The sequence below is a fragment of the Vombatus ursinus genome, unplaced genomic scaffold, assembly GCF_900497805.2.
Source record: "Vombatus ursinus unplaced genomic scaffold, bare-nosed wombat genome assembly UNPS02014832.1, whole genome shotgun sequence".
In the NCBI taxonomy this organism is placed as follows: domain Eukaryota; kingdom Metazoa; phylum Chordata; class Mammalia; order Diprotodontia; family Vombatidae; genus Vombatus; species Vombatus ursinus.
In genome coordinates, this window is record NW_020954610.1 from 7,305,220 (window position 1) to 7,328,648 (window position 23,429).

Here is a 23,429-nt window from a genome sequence, read left to right on the forward strand (position 1 = left end):
CACACACACACACACACACACACACACACACACACACACACACACACCCCTCGTGTCCATTATGTTGACAATTACCTAAAGCTAATTATAGTGTTGTTCTTAGATGTCAGAATACTTATCAGTTTTTGCTATACCTTTAAAAAAAAGGCAGCAGCTTACCTTTTAATTCTCCCTAAATAAACTAAGGATACCATGCTCCTCTTTTAGGATCAAATGAAGCTTCTGTTTAAAGATGCAATTTAGTAGCTTCATTCAGCTTTGAACTAGGCAAATGTGGTTTGGCTATAATCTGTGGGAATGGGGAGATCAAGTTGAGGTGAAGGGGTAAAGTAACACATATCACTCAAATCCAGAAAATGGTGGCATAAACACAAGTGATTATTTCAATTTTCTCTCTAGATTATTTTTTTTTTCAGGGCAGACCAATAAAAAAAAACCCAATAATGCCCAGATTTACTAGAAAATTTTTTATTCATTTCCCCACGCACCAGAAAGTAAGCTAATAACGTCCCACTGAGAGTGCTGTCAGGCTAAATCCCTCAACCACTGAAAGCAGTGCCTGGATAAATCTCACTTCACTTTCCATTCCGCCATCCACTTAGGGCAGGGCCCAAGGGAGCTCTCCACATCATCCCTCCTCACGCAATGTCACAGGCACAAGCCAGAGTGGCCCAATCAGTGCCAAGAAAAGAACAAACTAAAAAAGATTAATTCACAGATGTTCATGCATTTCACATACACTGTGCCCTATGGTCCGTTGCTAGGGCAACGGGAGACCACCAGTGCGCGCTTTATTGGCTTTATGAAGTGCATCTCGGGGACTATAGTCCGAGAAATGCTGCATGATAATAGCAAGGCTTTCCCGAAGCCTTGTTTTGTGTTTATCCACATTTAACCCTCTGAGTATTATTAAGAGCATTGCTATGCACATCTTCGGTACCCCCTTCCCCAAAGAACTGTCTCAACTTTCAATCTAGGAACATTAAGAAGTAAATCCTTGGGGTCCATTTTGGGTAGGCCTATGTTAAGCTACTCAACTGTATGTCCAAGGACAGGAAGGGATAGGAAGAAGGAGATAGAGAGGCACAGGGAGAAAGGCAGAGAGAGAGAAAGAGAGAGAGAAGAGAAGAACCATTTAAAAATCACTACATTAACACAGACTTCATGTAAGCAAGCTATAGAACTGAAACAAGCATAGGGACTTAGAGTCACATTCCAACAGGTCAAAGAAATTCCTCAAAGTTGAGCTTCATTTATATAACTTTGAAAAATATTTCATAAAATGCTTTGTGCTTAGATTGCCACAGGCCAGTTAACTGACAAAACCTTACAGATCAGTTCTGTGACTGTCATTCTGCAGACCCCCAGCTTACTTGTCAGTTCTCTACTTAATTTGGCCTCGTTCTTTTTCAAATGGAGCCTGCTCCGATAAACATCAACTTTTTTTTCCTTCTTTTTCCCCCAGGGTGGTGGGTTGGAAGGTTAAAATCACAAATGTCACAACTCTTAGGGCAGTAGCACAGATCAAGTGTTAATCTAAAGGGGTTTGGGGTGGGGGAGAGACAGAAAAGGTACAGAGAGGAGAAAAAAAATAAGGAGAAAGAGAGAGCCAGTGAATAGATCAATAGAAGAAACAGCTTACATTCAGATTCACAGGAGAAAGAACACACAGACACAATCATTTCCTGGGAAAAGCTAAAGCCTAATGAGAATTTACTCTGTCTCTTTTATTCAGACAACCAGCTCTTTTGTGACAGGGGCTTCCTGACTGACAGGAACCCAGGGCCCCTTAATAGGATTTCCATATTATTTCCAACACCTGCCCAGAAGTTATTTGTTTACATTGAAGGAGGCAAGATTCTCAAATCAGACATCTGCTTCTAGTTCAGGCATATCTTAGGAAACCATCTAGAAAGAAGCTTTGTCGCCATGGTGACATTTTTATTTTCCTCCTTTAGTTGCTTCAAAACATTAGCATTTCCCATTTTATTTTGTTGTTCAAAAGGCCAAATGTCGCTCAAGAAAACACATAAGTTTAAAAAGTGTTATAGGAATGGCATTCTCAAAATTTTCTAGAATAATTAAGATGATCACAAGGAAAAATTAGTGTAGTATTATTGTGCTTCCCCATGATTTGGGGTTTTTCTCATTGTGTAACAATCTAATGACTTGCATTACCTTGTTTTCCTCTAAAATTTGAACAGTCACCAATTTGCAAAGCCTTTAACAGTTTTCAACATTATTCACACATTGTTAAGAAGAGGATCCAATTAAATAATAAACCAATAAGAAAGAAAAAAGAATTCCTCCTATTTTTTTTTTATGGGCTGAAATGTCATGTTTGAGTGCCTGGAGAGCACTAGGCTTTTCATAAAACAGAATTAGATACTCCTCTTCTTGTGTTAATACTCATTACAGTTCATGCTTCTACTTCCTATTGATTTCTTTTTTTAGTATTTTATTTTTCCCCAATTACTTGTAAAAACAATTTTTAACATTCATTTTTAAAACTTTGAGTTCCAAATTCTCTCCCTTCCTCCCTTTCCACCCCACAATGGAAAGGGAAACAATTCAATATAGGTTATACATGTGTAGTCACATAAAATATTTTCATATTAGTCATGCTGAGAAGAAAACAGACAAAAAAACCCCACCAAACCCAAAAAACAAACAAACAAACAAACAAAAAAAACACCTCAAGAAAACTAAAGTAAAAAAAGTATGCTTCAATCTACATTTAGACACCATCAGTTCTTTCTCTGGGGATGGACAGCATTTTTCATCATAAGTCCTTCAGAGTTGTCGTGGATCATTGTATTGCAGAGAATGGTTGTGTCATTCACAGCTGATCATCTTGCCATCTACCTGTTACTTTGTGCACAGCACATTTCACTTTGCATCAGCCCATGTAAGTCTTTCCGAACACCCTGCTCATCATTTCTTATAGCATAATAGTATTCCATCACAATCACAAAGCACAATTTGTTCAGCCATCTCCCAACTGATGTGCAAGCCCTCAATTTCTAGTTCTTTGCCACCAGAAAAGAGGTGCTATAAATATTTTTGTACATATAGATCCTTCCTTTTTGGCTTTTTTCTCTCTTTTGGGATACAGACCTAGTAGTGGTATTGCTAGGTCAAAGGGTATGCATGGTTTTATAGTCCTTTGGGCACAGCTCCAAATTGCTCTACAGAATGGTTGAATCCAGTTCATCACCATTTATGTCTCATTTTTTCCACACCCCCTCCAACATTTGTCTTTTTTCTTTTCTATCCTATTAGCCAATCTAACAGGTGAATTCTTCCTATTTATCTGAAACTCAAAATCACAGGAAGCTTGCTTTATAGAATACTTTAAGCATTTGACTGCCAAATATTTAGTAAATTTAAAAAAGAAAGTGTTGCCCAATCATAAAGTATCAATGGCTAGAATCTGGCTAGAAAATTAAACAATGTGGTTTAAAAAAAATAATAATTTAGAGCAAGATAAAACTTCAATGGCCAAAACTAGTTTACATTTACTTTTGCATTATTATTTCTGCCATCTTTAGCGAGGCAGAAATAAAGGTCTATCATTATTATTATTATTATTATCAACAATTATAACTAACATTTCTATAGCACTTACTACTACCAGATACTGTGATACAAACTTTACAGATATTATCTCATATGATCATTACAACAACCCTGAGAAGCAGGTGCTATCATTATCTCCATTTTACAGAAGAAAGAACTGAGGCAAACAAAATGAAAAGAGTTGCTCAGGATCACAGAGTTAATAAATATCTGAAGCCAGATCTGAAATAAGTCTTCCTAACTCCAGGATCAGCACTCCATCCACTACAGCACATTAAAAAGGGAGGTTACTTCACTTCAAACTATAATTGTCACAGGTCGACAGAAAATTCTAAAGTGAAACACAGTTATATCAGCAATCTAACCAACACAAAAATGACAATGCATTCTGTGCAAGATAAAAAGAATTGACTTCACTCTCAAAATTCCTTTACTATAGTAATAACATGTTTTGTACAATAGTTAGATTAAAAGCAAAGGGACTGTTGTGGAACTCAACAATAGGTTTTTAATTTTTATTTGATTCAATGAATGAATGAATACACTGTATGAACTCATTAGCACAGGAACCAATTGTTTGTTTGTTTTTTAACTGTATAGCATGCTTTTACAAAATGTTCATATATTGCTCATGTGAGTGACCTCATCCTTCAGCTTGATCCATCATCATTCTAATCTAGCCCTCTTTCCCCGTATTAAAATTTGTTTGGGCAAGCTGTCCTCAAACCTTACTGAACTTCTTCATTCTATTTTATAGTGTGAAGTCATCACCTGGTACAACTAACATCACAGCCTGTTGCTATGGTAATAATTAGATATGACTGCTCAGGTTAGAAATTACAACCCGTGTAAGTGGTTGCCCCCTGAGGGAAGAAAGCATCTGGAAAGAGAAAAAATCTGAGTTACTCAAAAATGCCATGTAGCAAAATAGAAGTTGGACAGTGCTAAGTCTGGCAGAAATTTGCCAGGGTGGTAAGTAAAAAGGGATGAATTATACTCTAGAAAGCCATGCTCTGAGCGATAGGATAACTGTGTTATGCTGGACTCTGGGTGAGAATATGGATAAAACTGTAAACAATTCTTAGGTCAAAAAAAAGGAAGGAAACTTTCTAAATTGTGAGGCTAAAGCTCTTGAAATCCAAGTCTCGGTAATCATATTTACATAAATCTTATTTGTGCACTTAAAATGACTGTTTCATACATATAATGGGGAGGAATGTTGAGAACATAAAAGAAGCTGACATGTAAATTTCATGCTTTTTTTGCAAAAATTAAATGCATCAAGCTAAAAAAATCAGAAAGCTCCACCACTTGAACTAAACATTCATCCAACAACTCAGTAGATTATCTTAAAGAGGATGGTTAGGAGACAGAAGCGGGAATCTTGCTCAAGTCAGCTTGGCCAGGCAGACCAAGACAACAAGCAAGGCCCTGCTAATTAATATTTGTTCTGCTTCAGCAGACAGCCACTGGATGAGACTGCAACAAGCAAGCATGTCTCCCCCAATCACATCATTAATCCATTCACGTTTACCACCTGAGGACCAGCTATGCCCCAAAGATATTTATTCATCTATTCCACAAACAAACAATTACAACACATTTTCTAGAATTAGGGCACCTGTTACATCCCACACAGTTTACATGCCCAGAGGCAGATATCAATTAATACTAAACAAATTGCTGTATCATAAGCCAACAGAACAAAAGTTCCTAATTATACTTTGATAAGACTCCCCAAAATATCAAAACACTGAGTGTAAACAAATCTCTTTAAAGCAAAATATAATGCTGTATGCTTTGTTTTATCTATCATGTCACTACTGTAGAAAGGAGGCAGAGATAATAATTAAATGCATGAGAAGTATAATTTAGATGTGGCACTATCCCCCCAAATAATATTAAATTCATCCAGTCAACTGTATTTATCAAGTCAATGACATGAACAGCTTAATTGCTGAAAACATAATCTTCACATTGCCCTACTAAGTAGAAAAGTTTTGAACTTAAAATATTTTTGTTTTTCTCCCTAAATGTTCTTTCCAATAGTGTTTGGATTAGAGGAAATGTTTATATAACAAAGTCAAACAACTAACATTGGATTTTTAGAGTTTCAAGGAACCTTATATGTCATTAACTCCAATGCCTTCATCTTAGAAATGAAAAAAATCAAGTAGAGTTTACATGACTTGTTCAGATTCACTCAACTTTCCCAAGATCCCAAAGATTAATGGCAAGGTTGAACCTGGCCTGTTTCTTAGACACCACTGCCTCTCTCAAGTGACTTGTTTTACACGTATTTTTTAGATTCAAATGTATTCTTATTTTGAAGAAATAGATGTACCAAACATTAAAAAAAAATAGAATACTTGTGTAATGCATATAATTTACTATGATATTTAGATTTTAAATACAACAAATTTGTTGTAGCAATAGCTAAATGATGCATATCGAATTTTAATGTATAATTCTGATTAATAATGCCAATATGTTTCTCAAATCCTGTAACTTATTTTAGGTTTATTCTTCTCCTTAAGGTGAGTTGTTTTTTTTTTTTATATAAATACAATCCTATGAGATTATAAGAAGAAAGTCAATATTACAGAATAAGCACTCCTTCTCTCTAATCTATACTGACTATGGACTTCTTTACATTATTTAATTCCATCTGGCTGGCAGGCATACAACACAATACCAATTTACTCATTAATGCTTCTTCAGTTCAGATACGTGCTTTTCAAACTAGTTTTTATTGCTTTCCTTCCTTCCTTAGTAGTAAAAAATGTGGGTATGTAAACACACACACACACACACACACACACACACACACAGTATCATACTGGGTTAATGCAAACTAAACACAGATTTTTATACGACAAGTAAAATTTCAACTATTTCTACCTGTCTTTTGTTGTTTTTACTTAACCACTATTGCCTATCATTTAACGTTCCCTGGTACCCCAAGGTCTGATCCTGTGGTTAGCTCCATGCTCTACAGATAGTGTTACTAAAGGAAAGCTACGCGCCTGGCCTTCAAGGCCTAGCCTAAGTACTATCTACGTTACTGATTCAAAACATTACTTATAAGGCACTGTATCTGAGAAATCCACAAGGCATGATTCCTGCCCTTACAAATATAACAAAGGAAAAAACAGCTTAAATTAGTACTTTACAGCCCTTTCAAACAGATCCTCTCACTGAATTCTCTCAACAGTCTAACCCCATGAAGAAGGCAAGATGTGACCCAAGAGAAAAAAGAGCTTATAAAGCATTTAAGTCACTTGTCCAAAATCATTAAGTTGTAATCAGAAATCAAACCTACGTCTTCGGACTCTAAGACCCCCCCCAACTATTCTATTATGACACATGACAATCTAGCACATACTGTGTGACCTTCTCCTGAGTTCAAATTGGTCCTCGGACACTTACTAGCTGTGTGACCCTGGACGGTACTTATTTGCCTCAGTTTCCTCACTTGTAAAATGAGTTGTAGAAGGAAATGGCAAACCACTCTAGTATCTTTGCCAAGAAAACCTCAAAAAGGGGTCACTAAGAGTCAGACACAACTGGAAAAAAAAACCCTAAAAAAAAAACACCTCCCTCCAGTTATATGTTATTATTAATTATCATTACAGGTAAGCATTTTTCATATGGTACTTTAATATTCATAAAACATTTTACAAATATCTTATTTTTTCCTCACAACCACCCTTGGAGGTAGGTGGTATTATCTAAATTTCTTTTAAAAATAAGGAAACTGAGACAGAGGTTAAGTAACTTGCCCAGGATCACACAGCTAGTAAGTGTCCGAGACCCCAATTTAAACTCAGGTCTTTTTGCCTCCACACCTTGAATTTTCTCGTTAATCGATAATACTATGGTCTAAATTTCAGCCTTTACGGTAGGTGGCTCCTTACTAGCATCCCAATTTCCCAAGGTCCCAACTATCATAAGATCGTAGTACATTTTAGAACCCTTGTGTGTCAGATGCTGTCACCGTTTGGTTTTTTGATTAAAAAAAAAAAAAAAACAACAAAAAACATTTCTGGCAGATTCTCGAAGGGTATACATCAATTATCCTGGCTCCCATATTCTTAGGATCTAAAGTAACCAGCACCATCCTGGAACTGTTTTAACTGATCCAGATTTCACCGGTGTCAAACACTATGAAAGTCTTTGCTAAATGATTTAATATTCTATCATGTCTTCCAGTATTGAAGTTTTTGAAATGATGGTAGCAATGGCATAGAATGCGTGGGGGTGCCTCATTTGGTACCATGCACGTACAACTCTCCCCCTTAGCCAGATTTTCATGTACAATTTAGGGGAACATAGTCCAGTCTGGCATGTGAATCTCTTTAACAACAGGAAGGAGAGAAAAGACATAAATGAGAAATGAGATGCAGATCCCAGTGCAGTGGATCGTGGTGGGCTTGGAGTCAGTGAGACCTGGGCTTAAATCTAGATATGAGACCTTGGGCAAGTCACCTAACCTCTGTTTTCCTCAGTTTCCTCAACTGTAAAATAGGAATAATAACAGCACCTACCTCACAAGATTGTGGTAAGAATTAAATGATAATATTTATATAGCACTTAACACAGTGCCTGGCACATAGTAGGCTCTATGTAAATACTTATTCCTTTCCCTTTCCCATTATATTATTTGCCCCCACCCTAAACTCCCTCCTGGAGAGGTTAAGTGTCTTGCCCCAAATTATACAGACTACGTGTGAGTCTGAAGGAGAAGGCCATGTCAGTTTACTCTCGGGTCATCAATATTTCTACTGTACCCAGGAAATCAAAGGTAGAGATAGAGGAGAGCTGCTACGTGAGTCCATTTTCAGACTTCTTAACTAGCCATAACTCTTTCTTCTAGAAGCCTGTTCAAAAACCAATAGTTAGTAATACTTACCATTTTCTAATAACTCAAGAACCTGTTCTTCAGGATAAATGAGGTTTCAAGATAGCGATGGCTTTACTCTTCAATCTTTTAATTCTAAATGTTTGGGTATGGAAATCTTTCCAAAACATATTGTACTTTTCCATGACTTTTGCTACACAAATGCACACAAGTAAAGATTACCTCTTTTTATGGCTTCAAGGGTTGCAGAATCAAGGGGCAGATGATTTAGCTCCCTAAGAGAAGAGAATTATTAATACTTTCCATTTCTCCCTTCTCAAAGCATTCACCATCACTGCTTCTCATCCTCTCCAGCCTCTGCTGTTCCATCTTCTCTAATCTCTTAAAGCAATGGTGCCATGGCCTTCAAATCTCTTGCCTTAGTTGCAGCTATTGGCAACAATGTCTCTGCTATCCTCCACACTCTCTTTTTTTTTGTCCTTGTTCTTTCTTATCTATTCCCCATTCTCTCACCACTCACAAGGTGTCTGACCTTGAACAAGTTAGTTCACTGGGCCTCAATTTGCCCCTCTACAAAATAGAGGTTGGACCATGGCATCTAAAGTCTCTTCCATACTTAAGAGCCCATGTTTCTAGAACAGATGTCAGTCATTGGGGGATACTAAGCTCTTTTCTGATTTTTTCTACCACCACTTAAATTTCTTTTCTTTCTTTCTTTCTTTTTTGCCATCTGACATTTTCTTTCCTTTAATTTCTTATTTCCAGGTTAAGATATTGCAGGTGCTTGAGGTATTATAAAGCTAGTCTCCAGATCAGCAAGGTCTCAGTGTATTTATAAACAGGTTTATTGAATTCATATAATTTAGACTAAAAAGAGTCTCAGAGACCCTCTAGTACAAACTTCTTTAATCTTCAGCTAAGGAGCAGAGAAAGGAAAGTGACTATAAAGGCAGTCAGTCAACAGCAAAAGCAGGGTTCAACCCCAGATGCTGTGATGCCAAAGGCAATGTTTTTTCCACATCAAGAGGCTGACTTAAGTAGAAGCATCTATTACTAAGCTATTTAAGTGTTAAAAAGGAAACTCCTTATTTGACATATGAGAAAACTGTAAAACATTTCTTAAGTATTCAAGTTCTTTGTAAATAAATTTTATCTGCAATTCTGAAAAGTCATCTTCATGTATAGAAAATATCTGGCATCAAATGGATTCTGTGATGATTCCTTTCAATGATAATTCAGGAACAGGAACAGAAACTTAGATTGAGATTCAAATATGCTTTTTGTTGTAGTTGCTCAAATGTAATCGCACTCTTAATTCAGATTCAATGTAAGGACAAAATTAGACACTTGTGAGTCATTGAACAAAGATGGTTTACTTCGTCCAAACATAGCAAAGCTATACAGCCACAATACAATTGGTATTTAGCTTCTCTGGCTTTGGAGCCCCATCTTGTCTCCACATCTGCTAAGTACATCATCAGGATATGATGATTCTTTTGGTCTCAGGCATCCATCACATTTGAGAGGCTCCAAATACACATGGCTGGGATCTTTCATGTCCCCTGGCCAAGAAGTTGTATCAATCAGACAAGCAACACATATTTATTAATAAATACTACTGTGCTAAGCACTGCAGACAAAAAAAAAAAGGGAAAAAGACAGTAAGTATTATCTTTAAGGAGCATACAATCTAATTGGGGGGGAAGAGAATGTCAACATACAAATACATACAAACATGATAAACAAGAAATAATTAGTAGAGGGAAGGTACAAGAATTAAAAGGGATTGTAGAAGCCTTCCAGTAACATTTTTTTTTTGGGGGGGGGGAAGAGAAGGATTGTAACTGGAGCTTAAAGGAAGCCAGGGAGGTCAGTAGGCAGAGGGCAGGAGGCAAAGTGTTCCAAGCCAGAGAACATGCCTAGAGCTGAGAGATGGAAAGTCTTGTTTGTGGAACAGCCTGGAAGGCCAATGTGACTGGGTCAGAGTACTTGTCAGGGAGTAAAGTGTAAGAAGACCGGAATGGTAGGAGGGTGCTAAGTTATGAAGGAGTCAATACCAAAAAGAGCATTTTGCATTTGTTCCTGGAGATGAGAGGGAGACACTGGAGTTTATTAAATAAGGGTGCTGGTGGTGGTAGTGATGGTGTAGCTGCATGTGTGACATGGTCAGATCTGTACTTTAGGACAATCACTTGAGCAGCTGAATGGAGGATGGACTAGAGTGGAGAGAGGCAGAACCACCAGCAGGCTATTACAGTAGTCCAGGCATGAGGTGATGAGAGGTCTGACCTAGAGTGGCAGCAATGTCAGAGGAGATTAGGGGGCATATATGAGGGATATTGCAAAAAGGTGAAATCAACAGGCCTTGGCAACAGATTGAATATGGGGGAGTAAGAGGCAGTGAGGAGTCCAGGATGATACTTAGGTTGTAAACCTGAAAGACTGAGAGGATGATGTTGCCCTCTACAGTAAATGGGAAGGTACCTGGAAGGGCGTGTGGGTAGGGGGGTGGAGATACAGGAGTAAACAGAATGAGTTCTGTTTTGGATATACTGAGGGACAGTATACTTTGGACATCCAGTTTGGGATGTCTGAAAGGCAGTTGCAAGTGCAAGACTGGAAGTCAGCAGAGAAACTGGGACAGGAAAGGTAGATTTGAGAATCATGAGCCTAGAGATAGTCATTAAGTTCATGGCAGCTGAGAAGCTCACCAAGTGAAGTAGTCTATGTAGAGGGAGAAGAGAAGAGGTCCCTGAACAGAACCCCCAGGGAAGAATGTTGGGAGGGCATAATCTGAATTAGGAAAGCTGAGGTCAATCAGGTTCTGGGGGGTGGGGCCCACAATAAGTCAGGAAAAATGCTGATCCTATCATACTTTTACACCTAGTGGGAAAATTTGATAAAAATGTGCTGTTTTAATTTTATTTCATGTATGACTATTTCTAAGAAGCAGTTTTGCATTATAGATAGGAAGTCCTGCCCGTGAGACCACAGGGAAATTAGTGAACCTCTCAGTGCTCCAGGGAACTCTCAGACTCTGAGTTTATAGATAAGCTACCCAGAGCTAGTTTGACATCAGAGATAGAGAATCTGTGTGTATACACATGTGAAATAATCAGCTTATGCAAAGTCTCTGTTATAATGTCTACTTTAAAATGCTAAATAAGGTCTAATTATAAGCAATGTGTTCTAAATGTAATCAATGAATATATCCTCTACAGGTTAAGCCTAAATGATTTAAGTGAATAGAGATTTGGGGTTTCTCATGTTACAGCTAGCCCAAACCTACAGAAGACACACAACAATCATTCAGTAGCTTAATAAAAACAGAAAAGACAAAGAACTGAGTGGCAAAAATGGGCTTTAACAACCAATAACTACAATAATAATAATGGTAATAATAATACAATTATACCCCATTTTACAGAAGAGGAATTTGAAGCTCATGGAGGTTAATTGATTTGCCCATGGTCATGCAGCTGGCCAACAAGTATCTGGGAAGGCAAACAAAGCCAGGTCTCACTCCAAATCAAGCATCCTATCCATTACACTACATTGCCTCTAAACCTAGACAGAAAAGTATGACAGCTGGCCATACTCTGTCAAATAAGTTCCTGAAGTTTGTTATTGGGAAGACTATGGTCTTTTTCCTCATAGAACACAGAAGAAATTATTAGAGATTTAAAATCTTTATTCGTCCCATTCAGTGCTATCTATGTGATCCCAAGGCAAGGATCGGTGGTATAATTACTACTTCCCAATGTATAATAAAAATAGATGATATTTATGTTTAGCATATTTCTGTTTACAAAGTATTTTACATAACAATATCAAGATGAGAAATTATACATTAAAGGTACATCATACAGGGAGTTCTTCTCTGTTATCACATATTTTATCTTCTACTTTACCCTTCTTCCAATAAAATTTCCTTCTTTCTTGCCCAGTCTTTCAGTGGTACCGAAAGGCACTGCTTTAATCCTATTGGTAATGCTATCAACAAAGGAGATTGCTGCCCTCCCTCCCCAATTAGAGTCCTGTTATCCCTCATTTAATCCCTGTGTAGAGAAAGAATAGATAAAGATTTTAAACTGCAAGACAACAAAAATGATTTCAGTGAAAATGTTTGTATATTGCTGAAATGTCAGATCTTCAGTAAGGAGAGAAGAAATCCAGAAATATAAATGCAATCAATTTCAACAATTTGAATTAAGTAACATGAAAATGTTCCATGAGAATACCACCTAATCTAAAGGGAAGAGAAGTGTGGGAGAAGTGTATGTTGTCCACAGGGAAACACTTAAGGGCATGAATTAAAGAAGGTGGGAAGAGGTATCTGAAATTAGTTGGCTAACAAGGGAGTTAAATAATAAAATTCCTGATGTGGAAGATAAAAGGGTAAAAAGACAAATAAGAATAAGAAAATAATAAAATGAATTACTAAAAACTGCTTGTATATGTGTATGTACATACAGAAAAGAAGAGAAAGAAAGAGGGAAAGAAGAAGGCAGAGCGAAAAGAAACATATATATGTACACACTTGTAAGTACATTGCTTATTTATCCACACCAATAATAATTAAAAATTAGGCCGTCATTGTAATCATTATTTATTTTGAAGAATGTATAAAGCATTGATGAGGTGCCTAATAGCTAGAAAAGCAGAAATTGGTACCTAGATTTTTTTTTAAAAAAAACAAAGAAAAAAGGATTTCCCTGGAAATGACCAACCTATTAGTTTAAGTGGGTAGGGATCTAAAGTAATTCATTTTAAATAATGATTTATAAATACCTGGATAGCTAAGAACGAGTCAATAAAATATTACCACCTTTATAAAAAAAAAAAAAAGTTCTAAGAGAACAAGCTCTTTTACCCCCATTACTGAATGATGGGCTTGAAAGCAGTAATTAATAACCAACCACATGGTGAAAAGCGTACTTGCAGTCAAGAAAAGCCGGGGTTCAAGTCCTGCCCAGGACACCAAGCACTTGTGAAACCCTCTCAGTACCTCCAGGCAACTGTCTAAAACCCCAAAATTGCAAATTGACCTCAGCAGAAGAAGGAGCAAGTTCCCCAAACCAATGAAATCACAAGTTTCAATAAAAAAAAACAAAACAAAACAGTAAGACTACAGTACTTTGGGCTGGGTGTACATCTATTCTCCTGGGCCTTCTGTTATATTCCAGTCTCCCCCTAGTTCTACTCTAATCCACTGCTTCTAATCCAATTATCTGGTTTTTCTCAAGTTTACCAAGACTCGGGGTTCAGATCTGAGCTAAGTTTGAATAATTCCCATCTCTGTCACATGTTAGGTTGTGCCCAGTGTTTTCCTCATTCCCCTGTGAGGCGATACAAGGGTTATTATTCCCAATTTTCAAAGGAAGGAACAATGTGTGTGTCTGGCATGAATCCCCTGGGCCAGAGTTATGGGCATCAACAGAAAGTGGCACACCAGGGCCTGGAATCAGGGTCTGATGACTGTCAAAAGGAGGTTGGAGGGTATGTTCCCTCAGGGAGGTCTAGAGAGGGCAGCAAGAAGGAAGGGGGTTGTTTATGCAGCAGCTTTAACAAGTCAGCCCATGTCTAAATTACTTTGGAAATCTACAAAAAAGCTAATGGCCAACCACCTTTATTAAATAAGTTTATGTGATTTTATGTTTATTTTTAAAAATTATTACACTGGCTTGTAACTATCAAGAGAGTGATTTTTACAACAACAAAACCTACTGTTTCGTACTAGGGGAGTGACCCAGGGCAAAACACTGAAACTCTGTGGGCCTCAGTTTCCTCATTTGTTAAATAAGGGAGTTATACTTAGTAATCTCTAAGGTGCCCTTCCACTTCTCAATTTTAAATTCCATGAACTGACTATTTCCAAAAAGAAGACTGAAACCTTCCTTCCTTTCTCAAAGCAATGTCCATATTGCTACGATGTGGAATAGAGGGAAGGGCCCGTTTTACTTGTGGCTGCAACACTCTTGCTCTCAGAGAGCCTTAGGCTCTCTCAACTTGGGTATATTTTTGTTTCAGTAATCTTCAGTCTTCTATGCTCTCACCCTAACCAGTTCTCCTGTCCTAAGCCTTTGTTTCCACTGTTCTCAAAACCGCTGTTTCCATTTACTCCTCTCCTCTCTTATGCCCTTTGATTCCATTTTTATGTCATTCTTTTCTCAATCTATAATATCCAAATTTAATTATTCCTCCCTCACTCTACTGCAACGACCCCAAAGGACAAAAAACAGGCTTTGGTCTCAAGTCATCTGATTTGGGGAGTAAGGAGGGGAGGGAGAAAAAGAAGTGGGGCAGCAGGGAATCTATCTTATCTACTCACACACCACTTCACTCTCTTCCCTCCTCCCTCCCAACTCCGCCACCCTGTTTGCTTCTGCCATCTCCTTCCTAGAAACAAGGATAAGGAAAATTTAAGGAACATACAATGACAGAAACTACTTGACTGAGTTTACAGAGACCTATGTTCACTTTATATATAAGAAAAATGGTAGAAAGAATGACTAAGAAGTCCCAGAACCTTATTTTAAAAATCTAAGAATAGAACCTAGACTATTAGGCTACCTCTTGAAACTGTGGATAGATGCTTCCCCAAAGCATTATTTTTCTGTTATTTTTCAATTATCTTCTAGGAAGAAAATTCCTGGAACTCCACACCTTCCCCTTCCATCTCCTCCTCCCTCAAAGAAAACAATAACAGCAACAGAAACAAACAAAATGTAGCAAAGGACTATGGGAAAATAAGCAATTTTCCTGTTAATCCAAATTAAAATTCCAACATCACTTGAAGTAGCAAGTAGACTACAGGCAAATGTGGACTACAGCATACACTTCAATTTGTATGTAAACAGTTTTTGTCCTGTCCTCCAGGATAAATCTATACTTTCTAAGAGTGCAATCTGCAAGGAGAGGGAGGAAAGAAAACAATCTTTTCTTGTCTTAGTAATCTATATGCAGTAAATGCAAAAATTGCTCAGACCCAAGTTCAGAATTGGCGTCCAAACCCCTGGCTCAAGCTTTAGTTTGACTGAGTGAAAAGTGATCACTTTTTTAAAAGCCTAAATTTTAATCATCATGAAAGATTCCAAATATTAACACTCTACATATTAATGTACATACAACTGGTAGGTACCCCCCACCCAACTAAGAAAAAAAAAAAAGATGATTTCAGAGAACATTAAGGTTTTTTTTATATGAATGTTGTTAACACACTATTCAGCAAACACATCACGGGTCATATATTTCCAAAGTCACTATACCTGTCTGGGTCTCAGTTTATCTATGAAATGAGGACAGTGACCAACAACCTATGCAACCCTAAAATTCTACTTCAGAGTTTCTGTGACATTGTAGTAGTTCAACCTCTGTAGCTACTCCTCATTTGTTTTTTTTCTGAAATTATATAGACTTTACTTATGGAATAGATTCCCCAGCTAGATTTTGTTTATGATCCCGTCTTTTACAATGCCAGCCCTGGAGTCAAGTAGACTCATCTTCCTGAGTTCAAATCTGTCCGCTGACACGTACGAGCAGTATAACCCTGGGCAAGTCACTTAACCCTGTTTGCCTCAGTTTCCTCATCTGCATAATGAGCTGGAGAAGGAAATGGAAAACCACTCCGGTATATTTGCCAAGATAACTCCAAATGATGTTACAAAGAGTCAGACATGATGGAAAATGTCTGAGCAACTTCCACTTAGGAGGTAAGAATGTCTCTTGAAGGTTCTGAAGCTATTATGATGGATATATGCTTTCCCAAAGAAATTTTTTTTCTCTGTTATTTCTCAATAATTGTCTAGGAGGAAAATTGCTGGACATTTCCCCACCCTCAAAATCAGCTAGATGACTTCAGTATCATTTTAGAAGCCACACTATCCAGAAGGGAGTAAAGGTCTGAGCATTTTAATTTTTATGCAGTACACATTCCATTCTGAGGGGTTATGTGCCCCAAACAATAACAACTTGTGTCCCTGACAATATAGTTTGTCTTACTGTCTTTGATGGACGCTCTTGATTTGTGTGCCTTTTTGTCTCCGCTCTTGTCTCTTGACTGTGTCAGCTATGAGAAAAAGTTTTATCTTATATTCCAAAATTGTTACCAAAGTAACAAAAAACAAATGACCCTCGCTGTCTTTTAAGCATCTTTTTTTCCATCAAGATACCAGCACAAAGTTTCTATACCTCTGTTCAACACAACTTTGTGAGATTATTGCCTTCTAGAAATTGAGGGGCTCTTGGTCTTGCCCTATCCTCATTTCTCTAATGCCTTGGAAAACCACAAGTGCAAAAACAGGATAGAATGGAGGGAGGGAAGAGAGTAGGTACCTCCCTCTTCACTTCCAAAAATATTTCTGACTTACAGCCTGTTTGAAAGGAACATGTCCAAATCCCTACAGTCTGGTAAGGACCGATAAGGTTCCATACAATCAAGGGATAGGAACTAAGGCTCTCCGAGGCAGTTTACAGCTGTAGGAACCACCAAGTACTATCTTTTAATCTATTTTTTTGGGGGGGGGGCAGGGGCAGGGCCTACATCAGGGGTCCACATGTGGCCTTCTAGGTCCTTGGATGCGGCCTTTTGACTGAGTCCAAGCTTTACAGAACAAATCCTTTTATTAAAGAGATTGGTTCTATGAAATTTGGATTCAGTCAAAGTGTCTCACTTGAGGATCTAGAGGGCCACATGTGTCCTTGAGGCCACGGGTTCCCCACCCCTGACCTAGCTTGATGGACGGCTTCCGTCTCAGAACAAGAGGTTAAATCCTGGTCACAAGGGGGCCCCTTCACACACAGTGACAAAGAATGGTGCCATGAACCCTTGTTCTAACTCTCTCCACCCCAAACCCTCACCGCACTGAACATTCTTGTTTCTTATAGCCATTCAAATGCCCCCACAGTAGTGCTCCCAGAGCTGGGTTCCTGTTCGCATGCTCTATCCTGGGAATCCAACTTAAGTTACAACACCCTTCCTAGATTCAAGGGGGCTTTAAGGACTAGGTAATTCAAGGTAAGAAATATGGTAGGACAGCTAGACAAAAGGGAGATTGATAAAAAGCAACAGGCCAACACACATGACCAATTATATTTGGTTTAGTAACTACATAATTTCCATGAGGAAAAAAAAACATTATAACTAGAATGCAAGTAAATTTCTTTTCTTTTTTTACTTTACACCAATACGAAAAGCACCTTAATTACCTGAATTTTACAGTATGTCTACATTTACATTTTATGAGCTATTCTGAAATCTGCCCTGTTTAATAATCTGTGTCGTCAAGAAAACACTTTAAAGTGTCTCTCACAATTAAACCCATCCACAACCTTATATAAATCAAAATTTTGCTACCATATCAAAATGTTACACTGGGACTGTATAACATTGCCCACATCCTCATTACATGCTACACTAATTACTACCAGCAGATTCAGAATTTTCTGCACATTAGAGGCTTTTAGAGGAGCCATAAAAAATTTCAGGCACCATTAATTTAAATTTGTATTGAAATTTCCTTTTGACAGATGGCCAAAAATTACTTATTATTTAGAGTACCAGAGCTGCCTGTTTGCACATTAGAAGAGGAAAGGGAAAAATTAAAAGCAAGAAGGAAATTTATGTCACGTTCATTACCTGTTAAATGTTAAGGAGCATTATCCTGCATGAATAAATTATTTCATACAAGCACACAGACTCCAGCTGCTGGCAACTGGCACGTTCTGGCTGATAAAAACCATCTCAAGTCACACTGCAGACAATCATAAAAAGCCCCTCTTAACCAGGAGCCACTTAAGGGAGGACAGATCGATAGTACAAGTGACTAACTGCTACCCTGGGCATCACTGAAAACATTTAAGGAAATTAGCAAACTATTTCACCTTGCAAAGCTGGCAGCTAGCCCTAAATGCTGACACAATCCAACTCAGGATTTGATAATAGGGTAAAAAAAAATCTATTCATAACTATTGTTCCGTAATAAATCAGTACAAAATCTTCATACCTCTCTTTCTTTTTTTTTCTTTGCCTCTAGCTACAGAGATCTCATTCCCAGACTCACCCCAAAATGATTATAGATGATTTCAAAATAGCCACTATTCCTCTTTGAGGAAATATAAAATGTAATTGACACATAATATGTGCATTGGAGTAGAGCCATTTCTAAGGCCTATTGGGAGTGGGGTAGGAGAAGAGTGGTGTTTAGTTCACTCACCTGCCTAAAGGGTTATCATATGAAAACAGGGTAGGTTTTCACCATAATTTCAGAATAATCTGACAGAAATTTTTTTCAGGATCTCTTTTGGTTCATCCTGATTCTGTAGCTACAAATACAAAACCAGTATGCTGTATTTCACATATTTTGCCCAAAAACTGTCTGGAACCCTGGTTTTAATGAGAAAGCATTTAGCACATAGTATCTACTATGTACTCAGAACTGTTTGGTGATACAAAGATAAGGGTCTATACATCATACTATAAAAAGCTATACCTGAAGAATTCGTCATGTGAACTGTGTGTCTGATGATAAATTATGATAGGCATATAAATGAATATTTATTTAGATAGGCATATAAATGAATATTTAAATTACAAATGTTTTTACAAGGTTAAAATTGTTTATAGTCTACTGTTTTTTTTTATATTGTTTGAAGATTTAGGAAAAAACTGAATTTCTTTTAAGAGAAAGGGCAAGCATTAAATTGGGGTTCAAAGTGTACATAATGGATGGTCTGAGTAGAATATCTTATTTCTCATGAAGATTGCTTGTTTGAGGGATGGAGGGAAGGAAGGCAGAGAGAAGGTATGTACAAGTAAAGTGACAATATCCGTATCATGACAAAGACTCAGAAAAGAAAGATTCTTTCCTCTTGGTGTTGATCTTCAACAAGTCCCAGTTTTCACATTTTGCTGACATCCTGTGCTAGCTGGTGTGTGTGTGTGTGTGTGTGTGTGTAAAAGATTCAAACAATCTTCAGAATACCCTCTTAAGATATTAAAGGGAAACATTCCCCCCAAATAAGGAAAGCCCAACACATATTTTTCCTGTTCTATGCTTTGTCTACAAAGATCCTCTTAGATTAAATGCCTCAGACTCTGCCCACAACAACTCTCTGAGAGGTCATGAGGTTTTTGTATAGAAAACTTCTATAACAAGAGATAATTTTTTTTCCAAATCAAATTAGTTCCCACATTATGAAAATAATGTGCATTTCCATATGTACTAATTACTTCATCAAACTATTTTTATTCATTTATAGATACTCTCTAAATCAAGGGTTCTGCTATTCAACTTTCCCATTGCAAGCTAACATCATAAAAAGGGACAGAATACAGCCCTCTTGATGCAGTACACATTTGACAAATGTGTCCTGATGGAGAAATGAACAAAAACTCACAAATCTCAGCCACCAAACCCTAAATTACACCAATGACTCAGTTTTAATGACTCAGTTTTTTTTAAAGTATTATCAACTTCCAAAATATTCTCCAAACTTAAAAGATTTATCTCATTAAAATAAAAAAAAAATTAATGAAGCTATCAAAATTACTAAGGTGAGATTTTTCCTCAAATTGATTTTAATACAGTTAAGCTAAACTCAATTCAAGGCTCTTCTTACACTGACTGCGATTCAGCTATAACAAAAAGCATTCAGGACATTGTTAAAGAAATTTATTCCTCCTAGGACATGAAGTCTTACCTTTATGGAGTCTCTGTCTATGGGCAAAACAGCATCCACCCAAGCAGAGGAAGTGGTGGAAAGAAGGAAAAAAAGAAATGTACTCGTTAGTTTACACAAAATCATACATTTATCACACTTGATCTCTGTTAAATAATAAATTGCAGAGATGTTAACTTTGCTGTGAAGTTAATAATTAATATTGCTCAACCATTTATAAAGCCTAAGTCAACCTTCCTTACTTTTTCAGAATGACTAAAATTAGAAATTAGTATTACTTGATGTCCCCACAGAACTTTCTACTTATAAAATGGTTCATAATCCTTTCTGCTGTGACCATATCATTAAGGTAGGCAGATAAAAAATTTTCAGCTTTAGAACTAGGAAACTGAAGCTTGGAGTGAAGAAAATCCCAAGGTTATCATTCAAACTAAAAGACAGACATAAAAGCAACAGTTCACATTTTTATAACACTCTTAACTTTTTCCAAAAACCTCAGTCACAACAACATTATAAGGTAAGTAGTACAAATATTATCATCCCCATTTTATGGATGAGGAAACTAAGGCTCTGAGAGAAATGAAGTGACTTGGCCCACAAATCACATAGGTAGTAAATGTCTGAGGTTGAATTTGAACCCAGGTCCATCTGACTTCAAGTCCACCAATCTATCCACTAAGCCATGCTGCTTCAGGACCAAGTCTAGATATTATGAGCTTTTGATTATAAAGTACACATTTTTTTTTTAACCAAGAGAGCCACACTGCTAGTGAAGTAAACTCCCACAATTTAACATTTGTGGGATGTTACCAAGGAGACTTCCATCTATCTTCCTGCCATTAACTAATAAAAATGATTATAAAGCATGCTGCAAATACAAATTGCTATTAAAAATGTCTACTAATTATAGTCTCTTTTCATTGAAGGTTTAAAAAAAACTAGCATAATTAATGCTTTGGTGACTTTTTTTCCATGGGACAATGTGGGGGGGGGGGTCTTCTGCCTGAGTTTTTACCAGTGAGGAGAACTCTACATGAGGCTTACTCCTCCATTGGCCACTCATGTTTAAAAGGTGAATTGATGATCTGATGTAAGCAACTCACTCTGTAGTTTTAAGAGTTGCCTAGGACACTAAGGGATTAAATGACTTGTCCCAGGATCATACAACTAATAAAACTAATAAACTATTAATATCAGACTATCATTAATAAAAAGAAAGTGAATTCCTTGCCATGGAAGGATAGATTAACTCTTTCAGAGCACAAAGGCGCCATCTTGATAATGTACCTCCCCAACAATGCACTATTATTTCCTTGTCTGGGATATGATCTAACTCAGTAATAGAGTAAATACTGGCATCCAAAACCTATACCTAGTATCATGATAACTAAGCTTGACATTCCTACAAGATTTCTCACCTCTTTGGTGATCGTTGTCATGGTGCTTCTTTTCATCTTTAATTGGAAGGTGAGACTGCCCGCCCAGCGCACTGGAGAGAGCCAGGAGGCCAGCACTGCTTCCAATTGGTGGGATGGCAGGTGGTTGAAGGCCTGACGGGTGTGGAGTGAGAGGCACAGGCAGACCATGTCCATGTGATAAATGCTGGGCCTGGAGTTGTTGCTGCTGTGAGAAATTAAACATAGATATTGAACTTGTTCCAAAAGTTGGCAAGGGGTTGGGGAGTTGGGGGGGGGGGGGGAAGGGAGTTGAGAAGGAGAAAAGGAACAGGCCCACACCAAGCACCTGGAACGGAGAAGGGGCAACTTACTGATAAAATCTCTAAAAACCCATCTGTACAAAAATAGAGACAGAAGAAGAATAGTCAACACTATCATAGATAGGTTTAGGGTGTCACACACACATGGTCTTGTAGGACATAATTAGATATTTTTTTTAAAACAGGAATTAACTGAACAACTTACAGCAACCTAACTTTGGAGAGATTTCTTTCACAAAGTGTTTACATTTTATACTTAAAAACAAAACCTTGGTATCATACATTTCTAATCAAAACACATACGTGAGTAACTATTAAAGCAGTTATGCTAAACAAAAAAAACTGAAAATTGAGAAAATTAGTGTTAAACAGTTCTCCCAGAACCACTGCACAGCATGCAGTGAGAGTTAAATTGAAAGAGAAAACCTGAATTAACAACCCAGAAAAGGAAACTGGTTGCAGCAACCGTTTTAAGCCCTTTAAGTGTCCTCAGCGGTACTTGAGCAAATTACTAAAGAAAATCTAATGTAGCAAGGCTTGGGTCCTCCTGTAGGCTTGCTCAATAATGCTGAAATAATTGGGCACTCTGTGCACGTTTAGTGATGCTCGAATGAAAAGCGAGAGGCCTGCCCTTGTACTGGTCTCTAGCTGCTGACTCGGTGTTGTGACAGGTTTATTTGAGTGGGACTGTGATGCATGCACCAGTAACTGCGCTGACAAGAGTCTAAAGTCATTTTTACCAGTACACTGGCAACACATAGAGAAAGCCCTTGAGAGGTTCGAATTGGAGTGCTTGACCTCAACCAAGGCCGCATCAAGCTCTGTAATACTAACTATTGTGGGGTGGACGATTTGTTGTTGCTTTTGAATGGGCAAGAGGAAAAAAAAAAGAAAAAAAGGAAGAGGTAGGAGGATGTTACATTAAATATCTCTCTCAACATGGATCCATTCAACTTAAAAACTTATTGAACGATATTCCGTGAACAAGTGTTTAGCAGTTCTCAGATTAACTTTTGAAGCAGGTGAAAAATCAGTTATTCCTTTTTTAAATAAACCACTTTTCAAGTCTGGCATGTAATAAAGTCAAAAAGACTCTACTATTATTTTCTCCTCCCAAATGTGGCTTTATAAAATAGGTTATAAAGAACCAATTCTGTTAAGAACCTGTTCTGGTAAGAAATGTCTTTAACTGTTCTTTTTTAGATTGAGTCAAAAAGCTGTAGAGTTTTGAGAAAAATGCTTCCTTTTCTCCCTATCCCCCATAAAAACTCCAAAATGCAATCTCTCCTCACCAAGATATTTCTTTATCTCTTCCCATTCTCTATTCTGTACTACTTTTGACCATAAATGTCAAAGTATAACATTAATTATTTCCTCCTATGACTCTTTATGTGCTTGATGGGTATTTGAATATAAGGCACTACAATAAAAAATTAAGGGGAACTACTTTAAAGGATACATTCACTTAAAATAAAAAAAGGCAATTACCCAGATACTTAAATCCCTCATTACTCTCTTCCACCACCACCCCAACTTGCTTTTAGGGTAAGTGGGTATTTCTACTAACTAAATTTTTAGTCCAAATTATCTATA

At 37.4% G+C, this 23,429-nt stretch overlaps 1 protein-coding gene across 3 annotated transcripts in view; it reads right to left on the bottom strand.

Moving 5' to 3' along the window:
- LOC114025815 (transducin-like enhancer protein 4) overlaps positions 1-23,429 on the bottom strand; it is a 160,246-nt gene that overhangs the window by 61,765 nt on the left and 75,052 nt on the right. For 2 of the 3 annotated variants that reach the window (XM_027839354.1, XM_027839352.1), the window contains exons 7-8: positions 21,538-21,742; positions 20,141-20,157 (exon numbers count right to left, since the gene is read on the bottom strand). In XM_027839354.1, coding sequence (XP_027695155.1) covers positions 20,141-20,157; positions 21,538-21,742 — 222 coding nt within the window. The remainder of the gene's footprint in view (positions 1-20,140; positions 20,158-21,537; positions 21,743-23,429) is intronic. The other variant, XM_027839353.1, reaches the window with a different exon arrangement.